Source organism: Carassius carassius, chromosome 37, assembly GCF_963082965.1.
Source record: "Carassius carassius chromosome 37, fCarCar2.1, whole genome shotgun sequence".
In the NCBI taxonomy this organism is placed as follows: domain Eukaryota; kingdom Metazoa; phylum Chordata; class Actinopteri; order Cypriniformes; family Cyprinidae; genus Carassius; species Carassius carassius.
Genome location: NC_081791.1, coordinates 12,783,330 through 12,805,310, shown reverse-complemented (window position 1 = coordinate 12,805,310; position 21,981 = coordinate 12,783,330). Strand labels below are relative to the sequence as shown.

General features: G+C 35.7%; 1 protein-coding gene across 1 annotated transcript in view; it reads right to left on the bottom strand.

Moving 5' to 3' along the window:
• LOC132117697 (neurotensin receptor type 1-like) overlaps window positions 1–20,824 on the bottom strand; it is a 41,688-nt gene extending 20,864 nt beyond the window's left edge. Inside the window, exons 1-2 of the mRNA XM_059527008.1 lie at window positions 20,019–20,824; window positions 6,736–6,937 (exon numbers count right to left, since the gene is read on the bottom strand). Coding sequence (XP_059382991.1) covers window positions 6,736–6,937; window positions 20,019–20,687 — 871 coding nt within the window. The 5' untranslated portion in view covers window positions 20,688–20,824. The remainder of the gene's footprint in view (window positions 1–6,735; window positions 6,938–20,018) is intronic.
• Window positions 20,825–21,981: the final 1,157 nt, after the last annotated feature.

Below are 21,981 nucleotides of genomic sequence, written 5' to 3'. Positions count from 1 at the left end.
ACACTGTTTTCCTAATTAATGTTGTTCAGTTGCTTTGACACTATGTATTTTGTTTAAAGCGCTGTATAAATAAAGGTGAATTGACTTGACTTGACTGATTATAAATATTCATACTAAAGAAAAATGTCCAGGTCATCACAACATGCAAAGTTAAAACATAAGTTGCAATTTCAAGAAATATTTGTTTAAATATTTCATCAACAATTATGTCTGTAATCTTCAATATTCTATATAAAAATTCCTTTAAATTATTCTGTTGAAATTATTTATAATTTAGTTTAAATATTTCTTGAAAATTTCCTCCCATTTTATCCACATTTAACTGAGCATTGTGTTATTTTTGTATTATTTATATAATATTAGTATTTACTAGTATTTTGAATGAGCTTTTTATTTTTTTTTATTTTTTTTACTTTTGTCCATTTTATCAGCTTTTTATAAATTAGTGTAGCTTTAATTTATTTTTCTTAAATGTTTAGCTTTAGCAAGTTTAGTACTTCAGCCTAAACCAATTTATTTTGAAATGCCAAATAAATATTTATGATTTTTATTTAATTGAATTTTGTACTTGTTTTATTTTATTTGCAAAACATAGTCACACTTCAGTCTAGCCACATTCTAACTATTAACTAAAAATTAACTATAATTTTGCCTCAAACTATTTCTTTGATGCTTATTAATATTTATTAAGGTATAGTTTTTTCAGTTTAGGTATGGAGTTGGGTTAAGGGATCTAAAATATTGTTATGCAGATTAAGAGACCATAAAAGCAAAGCCAACATGCCCTGACCCTGTACGAACCTGCTGGGCACAATAAAGTGTCCTCTGCAGATTTGCCTAAATTAGAGTCTTTCAGATAGCAATTTGCAGGCTCTTACATCAACTATGGATCACCTCACCCACTCACGCTGTGACGCTGACAGATGAAGAGTTTAGGGGCAGATTGCTTGATTCTTAGCAAACTCTGCTGGATCTTTCAGACACTGCATTATTGGACACAGTAAGAAGAGAAGTAGACAACCTATGGGATGTGGAAATAATGTACTGAAGTCCAGAGGTGGGTAGTAACGAGTTACATTTACTTCGTTACATTTACTTGAGTAATTTTTGGGGGTAACTAATACTTTTCGGAGTATATTTAAAGATGGGTACTTTATACTCTTACTTGAGTAAATTTTTGGGGGAAAATCAGTACTTTTACTTCGTTACTGTGGGCGACGCTCCTCTCGTTACTTTATCCTAATGCAATAAATGTTATAACTGCTTCAGTTTATTCCAAACGCGCCGTATACTTTTCTCTGGGCAATGAGCGATGCCCATTCGCGAATGATTCATTCTTCAATTCTGTTCAAAGGCTTGATCAAACCAATTGGCAAACGAGTGAATTGATTCATGAATCAGTTTGAATGAGTCGTTCAGTTCCCTGCCGCACGCGCTGAGCGTCTGAAGTGGTTCACTCAGAGTTGTAACGTTTAAGAACATCAGCAGCGTTGAAAACGTGGCTATGGAACTGCACTGAATTGAAAGCAAATCTGCAAAGGCTATTATTTGCTAGCGATGGAGATCCTTATTAGATGAACACCGTGTGTGCTGTCTACTGTTTAACAGGTAATAACTTGGGCTACATTCGATTACAGTACACGATACCTGTGACATTAGTTTGTTGTACGTGTGTGGCTTATAACAGAGGGGAGTCAAGTTGAATGCAGCTTCCAAAAGACAAAAAATAGCCGATTAAGATTTTATTAATTTGAATACAATCACACCGGTGCGAGTAGCCTATGTTCAGCAAGTCATATCATCAGCTGCTAAATTCAGATCTGTGATCGCTTGCTGGCGCTGAGCCAGACGCGTTTTTACAGCGCTGCGCATTATAACCAATCACACATGATTCTTTGGGGCTTATTAAAGCATTGGCCAATCAGAGGCGTTCAGATGAGTCATCGTTAAAATGCCGGTGCTTCCTTGACTCGCTCACTGACTGAATACCTCTTTCTGGTGAATTCTCTCGTCAGAAACAACAAAGTGCAGATGTGTGTACGAATCTGTAAATAAGATATTGATTTCACAGTGTTAACAGTTTCAGTGATTTTAATGGGAGTTTCTGAGAGTGATTGAACTCTAGACTGTCAGTGAAAATGATCTTTAATAATGTAAATGTTATTTGCTCTCTTTCTGAACAATGAAAGATTAGTAGCAATATTTATATCACATTAACTTTCAATGTTAAATTCACATTTAATATAAAGTCAGTCGTATTAAAAATATGTTATGGCATGACACCTAAATCTGTTACTTAAGTAAACAGACAGGGTTTTATAATAAATTACATAAACTGGAGTAAAGGATGATGAAATATATACATTTATACACACACACATACATTACATACATTTTATCTATATATCTAAATAAAAATAGGCTCAGTATATATGACCCAAGGTAACTAGTAACTAACTACTTGAGTAGATTTTTTATCCGATACTCTTTTCCTCTTACTCAAGTAACTATTCAAGACTAGTACTTTTACTTTTACTTGAGTAAATATTTCTAGAAGTACTTTTACTTTTACTTTTACTTGAGTACAGTTTTTGGGTACTCTACCCACCTCTGCTGAAGTCAGGTCAAGTGTGAGAGAACATGCATTTCAGTTGGGAAAACAAACGCTTACATGCATTAATACTTCTCACCACAGGCAGGATTTTAAAACTGATATAATCACACATGTAGAAATGAGAAGCATTTCACGAGTTCGCATTTACTTATAATTAAATAAAGGTTATGCGTATTTGGCGTGCTGTCCGGGGGGAGAGCTCCGAGCCCGGCAAGACTCCCGAGCCCGGGGCACCCCCCCCCCCCCCCCCCCCCCCTGTGTGTACGGTCTACTGTCCACGTCCAGAAAGGTAAGAGAAACATCATCAAAGTAGTCTATGTGACATCAGAGGGACAGTTAGAATATTTTGAAGCATCAAAAATATATTTTGGTCCAAAAATAGCAAAAACTATGACTTTATTCATCAGTCTTCTCTTCCGTGTCTGTTGTGAGAGAGAGTTCAAATCAAAGCAGTTTGTGATATCCGGTTCGCGAACAAATCATTCAATGCAACCGGATCTTTTTGAACCAGTTCACCAAATTTAACTGAATCGTTTTAAATGGTTCGCATCTCAAATACGCATTAATCCACAAATGACTTAAGCTGTTAACTTTTTTAATGTGGCTGACACTCCCTCTGGGTTCAAACAAACCAATATCCCGGAGTAATTCATTTACTCAAACAGTACACTGACTGAACTGCTGTGAAGAGAGAACAGAAGATGAACACCGAGCCGAGCCAGATAATGAACGAAAGATTGACTCGTTCTCGAGTCAAGAACTGTTTCTGTCAGACGCGTCAGATTTGAGAACCGAAGAGCGGATGATACTGCGCATGTGTGATTCAGTGTGAACAGACCGACACACAGAGCGTCTGAACCGAACTGATTCTTCTGGTGAATGATTCTGAACTCATTCTGTGCTAATGTTATGAGCGCGGGTAAACCGAAGGCTTGAATGTAGGGCAATCATCACCAAGGACGCCATTTCGTCGAGCGCAAAAGAACCGGTGAACCGTTTTCTTCAACCGGTTTATTGAATCGAACTGTCCAAAAGAACTACTGGTGATCCGAAAACCGATGCAACCGGTTCTTGACTCGAGAAGAGTCAGTCTTTTGTTCATTATCTGGCTCGGCTCGGTGTTCATCTTCTGTTCTCTCTTCACAGCAGTTCAGTCAGTGTACTGTTTGAGTAAACGAACTACTCCGCGATATTGGTTTGTTTGAACCCAGAGGGAGTGTCAGCCACATTAAAAAAGTTAACAGTTAAGTAATTTGTGGATTAATGCATATTGGAGCCGCGAACCGTTTAAAACGATTCAGTTCGATTTGGTGAACTGGTTCAAAAAGATCCTGTTACATCGAATGATACGTTCGCGAACCGGATATCACAAACTGCTTTGTTTTGAACTCTGTCTCTCACAACAGACACGGAAGAGAAGACAATGCTGAATAAAGTCATAGTTTTTGCTATTTTTGGACCAAAATATATTTTCGATGCTTCAAAAAATTGTAACCGACCCTCTGATGTCACATGCACTACTTTGAAGATGTTTTTCTTACCTTTCTGGACATGGACAGTAGACCATACACTCAGTTTCAATGGAGGGACTGAGAGCTCTCGGACTAAATCTAAAATATCTTAAACTGTGTTCCGAAGATAAACGGAGGTCTCACGGGTTTGGAACGACATGAGGGTGAGTTATTAATGACATAATTTTGATTTTTCAATGAACTAACCCTTTAATAAATCATTAACTCATCCATGAACATGATTTCTTCCCGAGTCCCATCAGATTGCATCGGCTTTGGGGGTGAAGACTTTCTGTTTTCAGAATTTCTTAAATTATCTTTGAAATATGTACCGACAACCATTTATGATAAACAAAATTATACATAAACTTAAATGTCATATTTATGAATATATTTGTTATAATGAAGCGGCAATTTAGTAAATTAAAAAATATTATATTTAATTGTACTTTTAAATAACACACTACAGTTAAAATGTATGTTAGTCAACTTCCTTAAAGCATTTTGCCACAAAATATTATTAAAACAATGATTTAGAATGTGCTTTAAAAATCTAAATTTGACATTATTACAAAGTGCACTTTCAAAACTGGCCTATTATTTCATTAATATTATATTACTGTTTTTTTTCATGAAGGAAGGAAGTGATGTACGAAATGCTTTTTTTCATGAAATAATGCATTTCGTGTCATGTGATTCCCTCAGTTTACTAAATTATTCAGGTTACGCTTTGTGCTCTTAAGGTGATTCTGCCATACATTTGCATCAAACCCTCTCTATGATGCAGTAAATTAAATGAACAGTAAGTTTTGAAAATAATTGTCTCCCCCATGGTGCTGAAAGCTGATGTGAGAGCAGTCAGTGTAGCAGTCTTAGACCAGTTCACTGACCCTTAATGGATGCTGCAGTCAGCTAGCAAAACAGATTAGCTCTAGAGTCTTCCCTAGAGTACATATCTCAACTGCATCTCTAATGGAAAAAATTATGATCTTCCTGTTTATTATTATGTCCAAAGTGAATTAAACGGCATTCTGAATGAAGTTAAACTGAACAGCTAAGGCACATATTTTTAGCTCCTGTCTGTCAAGTCTCTCATTTGTTAGACCAGCACAAAACATTTTCTAAATCCAAGCAACAGTATGAAACCTTAGAAAGTGCTGTGGGGAGTAAACATCAATTTCATTGCACACATACAATATTCAGTTTTCATTTGCAAGTAAAATGAAAGAAAAGAAGTAGGAAGATAAAATAGAGATGTTTGTGGAAGCTAGTAAGGCAGTACAGAGAGCCTGTGCTGATATTAGCTTTTTAATAGGTGTCTTTTGTGATAAACACGCGTGACTCAGCCTTGTCCTGTATTTTATAAATGAAATGCTTTTCACTGTTCCACTGTGAAGAGTTTATGGCTATATTCATCTATAGAGATATTTGTATTTGATTAAAAGAGAGAACCAGGCTCCTTATTAGCTTTCTGTATGTTGATCAATACACTCAGTGGGACACTGCACAACACTTATCATGATAATAAGGACACACACACACACACACACACACACACACACACACACACACACACACACACACACACACACATTCTCCTACAGAATGGAATAGGAGGGCAAGTGTCTGTTAAAGGTTTCGATAGCTCCTCAATAATAGTGGTAAATTGAGGCTGTAGCTCATATAAACATCAAGATTGTCTGTCTGGAATGTGCAAAAACAAGGATAATGCACAGCTAGGTGTGCATTAAATAATTTTAATGCAATATGTGTAGGCAAAGAGCCACCTGGGGCAATACATATTGCATTAAACATCAACTTTAACATTAACTAGTCCATGCTGTCATTATAGGTAATAGCGGGATATTTTGCTGCCACATTGTGCAATAAAGTCATTGGTTTGTATTGGAATGAAGCTCAGCCAATTAGATTTTAAGATGTTGTACAAATGTAAGATATACACTATTTAAACATTAGGTGTTGGTAAGATTTTTCTAATGTTTTTGATAGAAGGAGATATTTAAAGAAGACTGCATTTATTTTTTATCAAAATACAGTGAAATAATATTATGATTTGAAATAAACCTTCTTTTAGTATATATTTCAGAAAGTAATCTATTTCCGAGATGGTAAATTAATTTTTTAATTTTTTCACATGATACTTCAGAAATCATTCCAATATGCTGATTTACTGCTCAGAATTAACTTTTTACTATTATCATCATTAAAACAGTTGTCCTGCATTATAATTTGTGCATCTTTCAGAAATCCTTAAAGAATTAAAGTAAAAAAGAACAGTATTTATTTGGAATAGAAATATTTTGTAAAAGTATTTTTATTTTTGTAAAAGTGTCTTTACTGTTGCATATGATCAATTTAATGTATCCTTAATGAATACAAATATTAATAGTAGCATAAGGTACTTTGTTGACTACTTAAAAAGGTAGATAATATCACCATTGGTAATTCACCACCACAAACGTGTTCTTATTTAATACATTTTTTTTTACTCTTGTATACTACGGATTGTATGCATACGATGCATCGTATGCATTTTATATTAATTAAAATTTTTATACTGTATACTTAAAAAAGCATAAAGGTACTCACGCAGCACCATAACTCCATGGCGCATTGATTGGGCACGGTTGGGTTCAACAGCAACACTGAGCATGGTAGCGTTGCCTCCGATGATACAGATGCGATGGTCCTGAGCAGACTGGCGAAACATGCGCAGCAACTGACTGGCTATAACACCATTTAATGCTGAGATCACTGCCATGGGAACCACAAAGGACAGGAAGGCATTCACCTTGAGGTAAAGAGAACAAGGAAAAAGAGGGAAGAGCGAAGAGGGAATTAAGACTTTTTTTTTTTTTGACCGACACAATGCTATCTCCAGTTGGCAGGACCTGCAAGGTTGTGTATGATAAAAGACAGGAAGTCAGTTGGAATAAATTTGAATTAAACTGATGAATTATGTGTTTATGAAAACATTAACATGCATGCAATTGACAAACACATTTTTCCAAAGCAACACTGTGTTTATTTATTGCTTTCAATGTATAGACTAAATTTTATAATTTCATGCATTTCCAGAGTATGTCAAATAATAAGTGTTTTTTTATTTTATTTTGTTTTTTTTATACTTACTTTTGTTATCAGTTATGTATTTACATGGAGCCATTATCATTTTTATCATTCTCCGACCTGGATAAAAATGACATTTCTAAACTACCCCATAATGTACACACACACACACACACACACACACACACACACACACACACACACACACACACACACACACACACACACACACACACACACACACACACACACACACACAGTAATTATTGCTGCAAGTTGTGGGTTTTCTTGAACTGGTCACTCCCTATATCCGTCATTCCATTTTTCACCAGCTGATCTTTTGTTCATTTTCATTGTTTTGCTTTTGCCAAAGCAAATTAATCTCTCTCTTTCTGACATCTGCACCGCGTGAAAACCATTTTATTTTTTGCCAAGATTTTGCCAAGACTATTGAAATACTCCTTAGCCCTAATTTAGAAGAGCATGGTGTTGGTTTATGCAGTCATGTTAAATCGGTGTTCAGCAGATGACTTGAGTTAAAGAGCCCAGCACTGTTCCTTCCAGACTGAGAAACATAAAAAGGATCTGCAGGAATTTTTTTTAAACACATTAAAAACCTACTGAAGGGAAAGAGGATGGGAATATTTAAAGTCTTTAATGAGAAAGGTCAGAAATGTTATAACTGAACATGTTCTAGAAGAAAGTGTTCTTTTTTGCTTGTTACTGCAAGGTTGGGCCAGGGCTACTAATTAAAACCAAACAGGACTCAAAAGCAAAATTAAAAAAGTCATTGCCTCACGATTTCACCAGTAAAAGGATTTTGGTGCTAAGATGATGTTGGATTACATGGGAACAGCATATCATATTGTATTTTTTGTTTTTGTGCATATCTGCCTAACCATTGCTAAGTACAATCTTGGTTCTAATCGTAATAGGTCCCTTCAAAGTGAGCTTTACTTTGTGGCATACTGGTGTAATTAATCTCAGGAATGGTGTAGTGGTTTGCAGGTATAAAGCATATGATAAAAGTATAATATATAATTGGCAGTACAAAAAATATGAAATGAGTAGTATGTCGGAATTCTCAGTATTCATAAAAATTCAGTATGTATGTATAAATAATTAAATATAAAGTAAATCCTGTTGCAGGATTTTTTGCAGGATGTTATAGCTGCCAATCAATGTGCCTGACAGTTTTAATTATGTTGTTTTCTGAAAATTATTTAGCAAAAAGCTAAATATTTATATGCTGTATCCTCACCTCATAATTTTTTTTAACATGTTTTATGTTAGCATTTTTAATTTATGTTGTAACACTTTGTGTTAGTTTATGTTTTAATGGTTTCAAGAAAATTAATGGGATAATTAATCCCGTATTACATAAATGCAGGCTCTCTCACTAATTATGTTTGTTAAATCAGTTCTCACACTGAGCAAAAATGAGAATGCAGGGAGGAATTCTCTCTGTGTTTTTGAAGACACACAAATACAAGCAAAATTAAGAGAGTTGGTTGCCATATTTAATGAAGCCATGGAAGTACTGACAAACAAATGTGATTTCTTTAGGGACTTAATAGCTGAGTTCAGTGAAACGCAAAAGCCTGACCAGCCATAAACCAATGTATATAAATATGGCAGAAATTACTTTCAAAAGGAACTGTCAAAAGTCTACTAGTCAATCTATTATTCAGCCATGGCAAGAAGACAAACACAATACTTTGTGCTTTTATTCTTGTTTGATTGCCCTGGCAACACAGGAATGTTTTGTGTGTGATTACATGCACCGGGTTTTTATTTATTTATTTATTTATTTTTTACTTGCCTTCAAGCTGCAAAGAGCCCATCTCCATGGTAACCACAGAGGTAGTTTAAAAGAGTTCAGCCACCTTATTAAATGGACTTTTGTGTTTTAAGACAATTCATGTTGTTTTGAATGACAGTGTTGGTATAATGGAAAACCCGGACCATATATTTATACATGATTTATTTATGCATTATGCAAATGCACCTATATGAGCAGAGAAGAATATTACGCTTGTTTGTGAGTCATGTTTAAGTTTTATTAGAATGTTCCCTCATTGGTGACTGGGGAAGATCTGCACTGTGGCTGTCTATGAATGTTTGTCTAAGAATGTTCAGGAAAATGACATTCCCATATCATTTCTCCATCAAAGCTTTCCAGCAGGTATGCTCAGTTAGGCAACAGTGCACGTGCACACTCGAATAAGCAAAGAAATCATGTGGCAAATCAAATTCCACTCTGTTTGCTTGTCGAGGGCCTTGTTTCTGCAGTCCTGCATGGATTAGCCAAACCTTGACTTAAGATGTTCACTGTGTTTTTATTTAGTCTGGACACTGAAGCTGCAATACAAGTATTATCATGGCTCTGTCTTCGTGTTCCAGACATTATAGTGCTTTATAATATATAAAAATATAATTAGGACTGTAGGTCAATAGAAAAAAAAAATGAATTTCATGAAACAAATTAAATGGATTTAATAATTTGCAAATGATGCATTATTAATGGAATATGAAAAGCACCAAAATGAAAACAATTCAAACACATTATGGCAAATAAGGGAAGCATTAAACGGACGTGACAAAACAGTAGAATTTTTAATTTAGGTCAGTTCTTTCCAAGCCAGTTCTCAAAAGACAATGTAGCAGATGTTATTAAACTACATTTATCAAACAAATTGAGAGTTGAGGTGCAAATCAGTCATATTGTCCCAGTCATAGGTTTCATTACTCATAGTCAACTACCAGAGTACTGCTGATTTCCACCAGTGCAACCTAGGTTGACAGCATCTTTTTTTTTTTTTTTACCTCTTTGCTAAAAGGCCTATGGCATCTCAGCAGTTTCCCACATGCTATGCTCCTTTTCTGAGTAATAGCACAGCAATTTTCATCTGTTTACAAACATTCCTGACATGCATACAGTTTCCATGCTCTTCTCTCCTGGCCTTCTGACAGGAAGTGACACCACTCACTCTACGGAACTCTGTTGTTCAGGCTTGAGACAGTCAGTGATATGGGTTGGATGGCTCCAAAAAACTGTGCCTGGGATTGTTTTGAAAGAGCAGATATTACAGTTCTGTAAAATACTGTATTACAAGGGTGTCAGATTCAGTTCCTGGAGGGCCACAGCCCTGCACAGTTTAGATATAACCCAAATTAAACACACCTTATCCAAATTATCTAATCATTTAGGCTTATTTGAAAACTACTTGGTCTGTGTGTTGGAGCAGGGTTGGAACTAAACTCTGCAGGGCTGTGGCCTTCCAGGAACTGAGTTTGACACCCTTGCTGTAGTAAATGTATGTCATCTTTCTACTAATTTACTAATTTAATTGATTCATTTATATCTGAACAATAAACAGGTTACAGTATTAATTCATATTTGTTCATGTTAGTTAATGAAAAAACAACTATTCACTGTTAGTACTTGTACTAGTACTTGTTACTTGTTAGTAAATGTTGGAATTATCATTAAGGTAGTTTAATAAATGCTTTAGACATGTTAGTAGTTATTTAACTAAAATTAAACCAATTTTAATGCCGTACCATTATTTTCAAGACAATACATTTACTTTTATAGTACACTCTTAAAAATAAAGGTTCCAAAAGAAGGTTTTCACAGCAATGTCATAGAAGAACCAGTTCTGGTCTCATCAATGGCACTGTACCATTTCCAGGATGCTGCTGGCTCTCCATCCTCAGTGCTAACACTGGTCTGTGGATAGTTCAGATCCTACAAAAATGCACAAACAAAATACAAAAGCAGTCATTTTAATAGCACAATGTCATTTGATTTCTGTATTAGAAGTAACAAAAAGGATCTTACTTTAAATTGTTGTTTGTGGTTTTCCCTTTTGAATTTTTTATTTCGCTTTCTGGTGAAGAGGGCTTCACTAACCGCTCTCTACCGAATAAGCAGTGGTGTGTGCTCATCTGTCCCTGTGACATCCATACAAGATTCAAGTTAACTCAAAACTACATTTACACGTTGAGGTAGTTGATGATGTGCTAAGTAGCTTTTTATCCAACACAAATGTTCCTCAATTTTTCAGCAGTACCAATGGACAAATAAAATAGATTACTTATATTTAGTTACTTTATGGAAGTTTATTTACATGACTTACATTCATCTATTGCAAACAGAGCTGAAATCAGTGAATTGTACTACACACTGGCACACATATACATCACTCAGATGTCTACTTCATATCTAGGACCTATTAGACATACTCATATGAAATTCATATTGAAGATTTTCCTACCATATATTAAATAGACATTTAGTAATCGTATTTAAGATGTATATGGTTTAAAATGTATGTAAATTCACTTTGGAGAGGTACGTGTGCTTCCTGGAGCTCCTTTGTTAGTTGTACATAATAAAACGTGTTTTTACAGCAAAATCACAACTACACTATACCATTCAGTGTCTTTACATGTTCAACAATTTTCTCTACAGTAGTTCAACAAATGCAAATTTAATAAAGGAACCATGTTTTTGGTTTGTAATACTCACATTTGTATGCACCCTCATCCAAGATTTCTGCCATATTTGATTATGACGTATTCTCTTCTTCTTCTTCATGGTGTATCTTCTCCCGTGGCCTCCTGGGATAGAAAAGTATCCATCGGATGAGCACTCAAGAATCTGGGCAGAAGCAGTAAGCCATCCGGGAACTTCTCGACTACTCTTTTATGAATACTGAGGTTTCGGACATACTTATTCGCTCGCCTACTATAGTAGAGAAGTAGGCATATTCGGATATACTTTAAAGGTACAGGTTGTAGGACCTGCCACAAGAGGGTGCACTACCAAAACAATAACAATCGCGTGGTTTGATGACACTAAGGAGGAGCGTGGAATGATGGGATCTGTTGTCTTCTACCCAACCGCTGATGGCCATCAATCAGACAGGAAGATAAATCATGGATTTAACGAAGCTCTCTCCATCTAGAAAATACAACACAGTCAAAAATGCAACATCCTCGCTCTTTCTCTCCTCTTGTCCCAAACTATTCTTGGGTCGTTTCGTTGGCCCATACACTTACATTTACGGGAGCTGTCCTTGTCGACAGAACCAGCGGCCGATGGTAAACAGTAATTATGTTCCATAAATAAGTTACACAATCCACCATAAAACGTGCAAGAAGTAAATAAGGAACTGCTTGAAGCAAGCTAGTGGTTTGCTGGACGCTAGACACTACTTCCGCATTTGTCCACGACACTTTTGTCATGTGTCATGTGTACCCACACTTTCTACATCAGTAAAGGCGGTAACAAAAGTAAAGGCGCTGCCCCATGTCACTGTTTAGAATGGGAATTTTCTCATTATTTACAAGTAGTTGAAAACATTAGAGATATTGTATGTAATCAGCTGGACAAAATATATAACACTAGCCTAGTGGTTTTTGGATATTTTACTGCAAATATCTTACAAATTGTACCTTTAAGTAGACGCACGTCCAAATCGTGAAAGAATTAGTACTTAACCCAGGTGATTCTCACCTACTCTTTTATGAACACTAAGGATTCTGACATACTTATTCACTCGTCTACTGCTTTTTCACTACTATAGAGTAGTGAAGTAGGTGGTTTCGGACGCAGCCTATTGGACAGTTGTTATATGAGTGTTTTGTTCTCTGTTTTCTTGTGCCATGGTTATCTGTTCTTGTTTTTTCCCTTTCCCTTCTTATTCCCTTTATGTGCCTGCATTGTAAAAGATGTTTCCAAAGATCCATGTGACACATCAAATCTGATTACATTTAATATAAATAATAATGTTGTTTGTCTAAATCTGTTTAAATCAGTCATGAACACTGGGATATTTAATGTTATATTTATGCTGTATTATGTTAATTTGTATTGCATTATTTAATATTGACATCCCGAGGGTGATTTATTATTGGGCAACACTGTGCTCTGTTTAATTTAGAAATTTTTATTGCCTGTATTATGATGGTGATTATCAGTATCTTGTATTTGAACAGAACTCATTTTATAAAGCAAGTTAAATTTGCTGATTCATTTCAATGAATGTGAAAGCACAATAGCTAGAAATTAATATACATGATTTGAGCATTAGTTTGTTAGAGTGTATGTCAAACATCATCCACAACATTACAATTAGCAAGTTAATGTATGCATTCACTGTGTTTTTCTGGAATGTTTATCTCCCCTGTTTGTTAAATGCTAATTTCACAGTTCAAATTTTTTTTTTTTTTTTGTTCAATATCAGACCGCCTGAGCAGAACTCATAATTAAATTTCCTCTTTACTCAGCACTGCACCTTTAAAGCTGGGGCAAGTGCATTTTGATGTGTTCAGATTTGATGCCTGTTCATTGTTTTATTATTATTATTATTATTATTATTATTTTATCATCAATAGATTTCTAAGTTGCCTCACTCAGTAAAGCCACTGATCCCACCAGGCAACTACATCAAAAAGAGAAACCCACAGATAATAGGAATACAACAACAGAGATGTTCTTATGAAACAGACGATAAACAAACTAATGGAGCAACAGGCACAGCCATGCGTTTTAATAAAACACAGTTGTAGCACTGCAATAGGTTGGAGTTATTCAAATGAGCTTTTTGTGCCTTGTACACATTTGTTCAATTTGAGTACTGTGCAGTGTAATTTAACCAATGAATGACCCTTAGAGGCTCTAATGAGGTAATTAGCTAAATCCTGGGCTGTGGTGTGTAGCCGCAACCTGCAAGTATAGCTCTTAAGGGTTATTAGCAGTATTAATTTATATTTGTTCACTTCAAATAGCAGCACATGCCCATTGTGTGTGTTGAAGCTGAAGGTGGATAAGTGTTGTTTCTATGGTTACTGGTGTATGGTTTATTTGTACTCTTTTGTCTCCTATGCATTTTTAGTCTCATAATCTTAATCGTCTTTATTTCTTAAATACATAGACAGAAACACAATAAAGCCAGTGTGTCTGTATTAAAAGAAAATTGAGTTATTGTAAATTACAACCACTGAAAACGTGTTCAACATGACATGTCTCTTGTTGAATTGCACTTTTAGAGGAAAAACTCTTTCCAACATCTTTCACTGGCTGGTACATTTTCAAAAAGGTACACTTTTGTTCTTTTCATGCATTAATATTTACCTTGCATTAAAGGTGCCACTATGCACTCTTTGAAAAGGTAGGTCTAATGTCTCAGAAAGAGTAGATTAAACACTGCATTGCTTCAAAGAAAAAATGTTTCTTTGTAATACTGCATCAAAATCCTCAGAAATTACTTTTGCTGCTGCTGTCATTCAGACCATGAAGGCTATTGCATGTTAACTAAGAGAAATGCCTCAGATGCCCAAACATCTAAAGCCATTTTTAAAGGTATAGCTGTGTGTGTAGTTCACCCTAGGGAATGGGGACAAAAAATGTCCTCAAAAATGGTAATATCCAAAAATCCATTTCAAAACATTTCTTAAGGTGCTGCGTCTGGATGGACCAAGTTTCAACATTTTCTTCCTAATTTCTTCAGTGCTGAGCGAAACAAAATGCTGTGCCATAATTTAAACAAGCTTCACTTTGTGGCACAGTTAACCATTTTTACCAGATTTTATAATCTAAACAGTCAAAATGTTCTTTTCTACACTATATCTAATTTTCAGATCAGTAGCTCTGCATGATTTGTGACAAAATTGACGAGGCTGGTAAATTAGTCAGAGCTTTACTAAACTCTGTCTTTTTCTATCTTATTTACTGACTGAGAGGTATCATGTTGAAAGTTGTCCTTCCGCTCTTTCTTTGGCCTCAGTTTGGTCTATCCTCCTATCTTCACTTCTCTTTGATGAACTCTTGGCTGAGGTTTCTTTTATCTGTCAGACATCTCTCTGTCTGTCAGTATCTGCTGCCCTGATGTCTGTGAAGGTGTTTGGAGTAAAGAGTGCACCTGTGATTGCTTTGAAGCACTTTGACTGTGTAATTCACACCTCGAACAGGATCCTGGACAAAAGTAGCAGCATATCTTGCCACTCAAGGCCACTGAGAATAAACTCAAAATGTAAGTGACTGATATTTGACAGATTCACAGAAAGTCTGTATTGTGTCATTTCAATTTGCACCAAACACCACTCCTCTCAAGAACGCAGGAAGCTCAGCTGTTTGGCTGTGTTTTCCTGGCTGACCACTGCTTGCGACAAACAGCAAATATCTCTGGCAGATCTATATGAGGGACACAGATGCTTCACAACATGTAATTAAAGCTTCATGAATGAAGTGTCAGGTAGAGAAAATCAATGAGATCTACATACAATGCCAAAAAGCAATAATAACTAGCAAATAAGAGCAACAGTAATTTGCAAAGTGTGTGGTGTTGTTTGTGTGTGTGTGTTTTAAATGCACTTGTTTATGTATAAGGTGTTTTTTTTTACCATGAAAATATTTAGCATATAAATATGCAACTCTCCATCCCAACCTTAAACGTAATCTCTCTCAGCAGCAGCAGATATACCCGTCAGTACACTGTGCACTCTTAGCTCACTGTGGACGGACACAAACAGACGTCATCTCTATCTTTGCTGATTCCTGTGCTCACTGACATGTGTCATCTTCCATTTATTTCCGGTCGCATATTTTTTTGGGTGGGCTGTCTAGGCTAGTTTTGATATGATTTTAGTCGAGACAGTTGCATTAGAATGTGTCTTAATTCAACAATATTATAAACATGGATACATTATAATTAAATAATAGATAAATACTAATAGATAAAGGCAACAGTGAAAAAGAAAAATGTTGAAAGATACAACATGTGCACTGCAAAGAAAGGAGATATACGTTTTATTTTCAAAGACACTATTACATTACACTTTTTGTTTACTGTTAAAAACAAGGGCTATCAATAGAAAAAATATCTAATTATCTCAAAAGACCAAAATAATAATATGTAAATTCTGTAAATGTTTTAAAAACTATTATATTAAACACTGAATTCATATTTCAAGTTACCACTATAAAACCCTAAATAAATATACACTTTTTGTTAAAAATTTGTATAATCAAGATTTTTTTAATATCTTCAGAAATAATTCTAATATGCTGATTGATGCTAAATAATCATTTCTTCTTATTATCAATACTGCTGCTTAATATTTTTGCTGATTTTTTTTTTCTTGGAAAAATAAAATGTATTAATCTAAAAGTGTTAATTTATTTTTAAAAGTAAAAATAAATAAATGAATAAATAAATACAACTCATTAAATGGCCCCTTTTTTATTGTGTTTTATATACACATATACCTATACCTACACTTACATATACATATACATATATGCACACCCACACACCCACACACACACACACACACACACACACACACACACGGTTGGTATTGGTGGTATATGAAGACTCTCCATAGGCGAAATGGTTTTTATACTGTACAAACTCTAGTTTCTATTGCCATACACCAACCCTCAACCTACACTTACCTGTCACAAAATTTTTTGTGTATTATTATAAAAAACATTTATAATGTATTTAAGCTTTTGAATTACTGTGACTGGCAGTGTTCTCATAAACCACCTACAAATTGTAATACCTCTGTTATACCAATGTCATTATACAAATGTGTGTCCCCATAAACCACCCAAAACAGTGCACGCATTTCTAATAAATCTGCTTGAGCAAAATGTTTTATCAGAGCTCACTCAACAGTGAAATATTTTTGTGTTTTTTTTATTTCTTACAGGTTTCCTATGGTGTTGAATTGAGAAAGCTGTGCTTTGTGAATGGTTTTGTACTGTTAAATGAAGGAGTGAAGTGTCAGAAGCTGAAAACTTTTACTCACCCCTTCTTCTCTCCCCCTCTTTGTGGTGAGAGGAGCTCTAAACATCTGCCAGAACACAGTGCCAGGGAAACATCAGCTATCAGCCACCTATCCTCGCCAACAGCACTGCCTGCTGCTATATATATGTCAGTCTCACATTATTTGTATGTTTGTATCCATGTACTTTCAAGTGCAGTACTAAATAGTGCAGTACTAATACTCAAGAGCAGTATTAATTTCAGGTGCAAATTGTGCAATAAGAAAGATCACAACAACAAACAGAACAGGGTGAAAGGTTAAGCGCATCTGTACAATTGCTCATATTCAAGAAACCATTATTGAACACAAACATTTCAGCAACATACATATTTATATCAGTTTACACTTATGTGGTGAGGTTATACCAAATCTCCAAAAGCAATAAAAGACCATTTATGTGTTTTTTGTGTCCCACAGGGAATTTGAATTTCAGGTATTGCAACAGCAATACATAAAACTAGATAATTTTTTCATATTGTGAAACCTTCCGTATATAAAAGAAGACATCTTGGGGTTTTCTGTGGTATCCAATTTGCCAAGATTGAAACATGATAAATTGTTTGTCCTGTAGCAAACAGCCGCTATTGTAACTATCATTCTTTTGACTGGAAGTTCTTAGGATGATACACACACTCAGTGACTGGTGGAATTTGTCAGAATCAATTCCTCCCTATTTCATTCGCTCTTGAATCTCTCTGTTTTTGCATTTCTCCACATTTTCTGCATCTTTGCCTCTTTTTCAATGGGTATCCATATTCTCGATTTTCTTGTTTTGTCCCCTCTTTGTCAGTAATGCACAGCGCTCCATCTGATTCAGATCGTGACTCACTGATTGTGTCCGCTGTGCTATGAGTTCCAATTATCTACATTCATTTCAAGTACTGCATGCTGTAATGTTCTTTCAAATAGAATTAAGTGTAATTTCCATGTATTTTTATTGCCTAGAACACCACAGGTGCTTGCGTTCAGCTTCTACCAGTTGTTTCTATTTTTATTTTTTTTAACAGAGTTAGAGAGCTGAGGGTTACAAACAGGAGACCTGTCCTTGTAAATGGAATGTGTTCCAATCTAAATTAGATTCACTGGTGTAATAGAAAAGAATAAGGCAGGTGCAAGGTTTAGGGCTGCAAGGACAATTTCCCAAGAATCAAAGCATAATGTCTCCATTTCCAGGCAATCAGGATTTACTTTAGAGCACTGTAAGTGCTTTCCATTTTTGTAAGATAGCAAATCCTTATTTTTATATTTTTTTAGCAAATCCAGACATTTGTTACTCAAACTAACAGATATGGGTTCTGACTTGCAGTTATATTTTCAAGAGACAGCAATAGTTAAATTCATTTGAATGAATTATTTATTTTGACTTCCATGACCATCAGTGCTCACAACGGAAGCAATAAGGACACTGCTGCTTGCCATTTTAATGTGTAGTTTGATTAATCAAGACATCAGCATTTCATTTAAATTCCAAAATAATCAAAGGGGCCTAATGCATATTAAATCATTTAACAGCTACTCTTGTGTTTTAGAATAAAACCCAATACACTTTTACACAATGTTTTAAATATGGTTGAATCAACCCAACTGCATTAGGTTAAATCAACAAAAGTATCTAACTAGGACAAGTTCCAAGCTGAAAAAGAAATATAGCTACTTAAGGTAAAAAACAACAACAACAAAAACAAAACCATATTTTTGCCTGTTTTGTTTGTTCCAATAGTACTAGTACTAGTATATCTACTGGCCTGCTACTCGGCTGGCTGTTGCATTGCACCGATCTGCACACTGGAGCTTCAGGTCATCATGGTTTGTTTCATCAATCCAGCAGAGATTACTTGTTTGGATATTTTATTTTTCCACTCTTACCCATTCTGCTTGGACTGGTGAATCAGCAGGTCTGGCCTTGCTGACATCTGGTCAACTTGGACTTCAGTGTAATGCTGGACAGCTTGTTTGGACATTTTGTTTTTATCTCACACTCGTTTGATTTGAACTGTCTGGTGGATGGCACACATGATCCATACCAGCATTTTAAGCAATACTTAGGTGTTCTGCTGTGTGTGTACATATAGTGAATGTTTTTATCATATAGGAGTTTTGTCTAGTTGTATTTTTTCTTTGTGCAGCATTGTCAGAAATTAAAATCAACATTAGTAGTAGCAGTAGTAGTAGCAGCTTAGTGACGCAGCTGGTCATGTGGTGTCGCCCATAAGAAAATACTATAGTCATTTATAGTAAATACTATAGTGTTTTTGAACCATACTATAGTAACCTATTTGAGTTAATTTGTTATGGTAATTCTATAGTTGCTGTGGTAATATAACAGCTATAGTAATATAAACAAATCCCTTTACCCAATACTGTACTAAGCTTTCTACAACTATAGGGTATATTATATTACAATACAGTAGTTTACTGTTGTAAAATCTTAACTATACTACAGTATTTATAACAGTTGATCAGTTCACTGTATGCTGTAGCATTCATTAACAAAGTGTTGTAAATAGTATAATATATACAGAGTAATACACTTTATTGTGGTTCAAAAACTCTATAATATTTACTATAAATTACTATAGTATTTCTTCATGTGGGGACCCGCTCCATAAAATAATTAAACAGCTTCTTCTGGAAAACTGATAAGAATGGAGATTGTATCTTATGTGAGTCTACATTATTTCTAGAATGTTCTTTTTGCACATTTTACACTGTTTAATAGTGTAGGCTAATCGTGGGAATTCGTGACCATGTTTAGATGTAGACAATGTTTATTTTTTAGATGATCCGGTATTGAGAGATAGCTACTGCTACGCAACAGGTTGTTACTTTTTATTAGAAACTAAAGCTTCTGCTAGCCTACTCATGCATAAAACAAAACGCAGTTATAACCACGGCTTTATACAGAAATAAGAAAATGCTCCACTCGTCCAAATCATGGAAAAGGTACTGTGCGCGCTCACCTGTAGGACGCTTTTAGCAGTGATCGAGGACACGATAGTGGTGCATATAAATTCGTCTTTTATCAGTTGCTGCCCCATGGTGAAAAGCATCGGAGTAGCCAGGAGAAAAGATGCGACCCACATAGCGCTGATGAGTTTCTTGGTGCGGCTCCGCGACATGATGCTCTTCGCCTTGAACGGGTGGCAGATGGCCATGAAGCGCTCCACGCTCAGGCTGGCGATGTTGAACGCCGTCGCATACGAGCAGCCGTCCCGCAGAAAGTAGTACCCTTTACAAACAGCCTCCCCAAAAGCCCACGGGTGATGAACCCAGATGAAGTTGTATAACTCAATGGGCATGCAGAGGATCAAGATGAGCAGATCGGATATGGCCAGACTCGCCAGGTGATAGTGCACCGTACTCTGGAGGTTTTGCAGAGATTTCTTCGTCAGAAGTGTGTACAGGGTGATCGAGTTCCCAAAAAGTCCGATTACAAACAACACCACATAAATCACAGTAACAAAAACTTTAGAATAGATGTCTGTATTCACGTCCAAATCCTCCTCGGAGACGCTTTCCGTTTCATTGTCCAGAAATGACAGGGACCGGTTCGCCGAAGAGAGAAGTTTCTGCGTTAAAATGCGCAAGTCTATGGAGTTGCGTCCTGATAGCGTAGTATTAACCTCCATGTTATTTTTTAAATATCAACACATAACAATGGTTGAATTAAACAACGTTTTCCTTGCTAAGTTTTTCACATTTGTACTATGTGTGTATTTGGCGAGCTGTGCGCAACGCTGTGGTGAACTGGGGACACTGCTCTAAACTTACTCTTACAGGTCTGCGAAAGCAAGACGTTCAGAGGCTTTTATATGACGAGGACGCGTACGAATGCAAACCTTGAGCAATGACGCAGTGCCATTCAACGATTTGTGGATTTTTTTTTCTATGTGAGACTGCGCTATAACCTTGAACATAGGCTACATGAAAGAGCGTCTCAGTGCTTTATTGAAATGTCCTGGATATAAGGTTTAGAAACATGGATATTGGATATTGAAGATTTTTTTAGCTGAAGTACTATAAAATGTTCTCATCATTATTTTCTAGCACATTTGGTTCCATCAGTTCCAACTTGTAGCAAAACGTTCTGCTCTACTTTGAGTTTTTAGAGTTGTCTTCATTAATTGAATTAAAAATTGGTGAAATGTATAATAAATAAATAAAGCCAACAAACGTTTGTTGTAAGAATGTTTTGCTATCATTTTCATCAGTTGATGAAAATGGGTACAGTGGTAATGTACCTCCCACTGGAACAGGTAGTAAGATGTTATAAAAAACTAACATCCAACTTAAATGTCAAAGAAAACCATTTTAAGCAATGTATAAATAATGTTCATTATTATTAATATTTTTTTCAGCATTTTATCTGGTCCGTTTCCACTTTGGAAACAGTGTTTCTTCCGTGGCTGGGTATGCTTTCAGCTTGTTTTTTTTTTTTGTCTCGCGCAAGACTGTACAACATTCATGTTACATGATTTGACTAATATTTATGTAGAAAGGATGACAACTCACCTTATTTCTTAAAATAAATAATCATTCATGTTTTCATGACCGCTGGCGAAACTAAAATGAAATCATCTTTGAGAGCAAGGGGGCCCCCCGGGTGTTTCGGGGGCCCTACACAGCTTGCGTATTTTGCGTATAGGGAGGATCGGCTCTGCTTACAATGCAGAGGTAATCCAATAACAGTCTTTTATTATAATCCACAAAACAAACACAAGGAATCAAGGAGCTGGGTTAGCACAAGGTGTAGACCCAAATAATAACCGACCAGGACAGAACAGAAATGGGGAGGAGTTATACAAACGCAAGAGAGAGACTAATGACATAATAGACTGAACACAGGTGAACAGAATGAACTAATCAGGGCAATCAAGGAAAACTAAGTCATGGGGAGCAAAGCAAAACACAATGGAAACACAG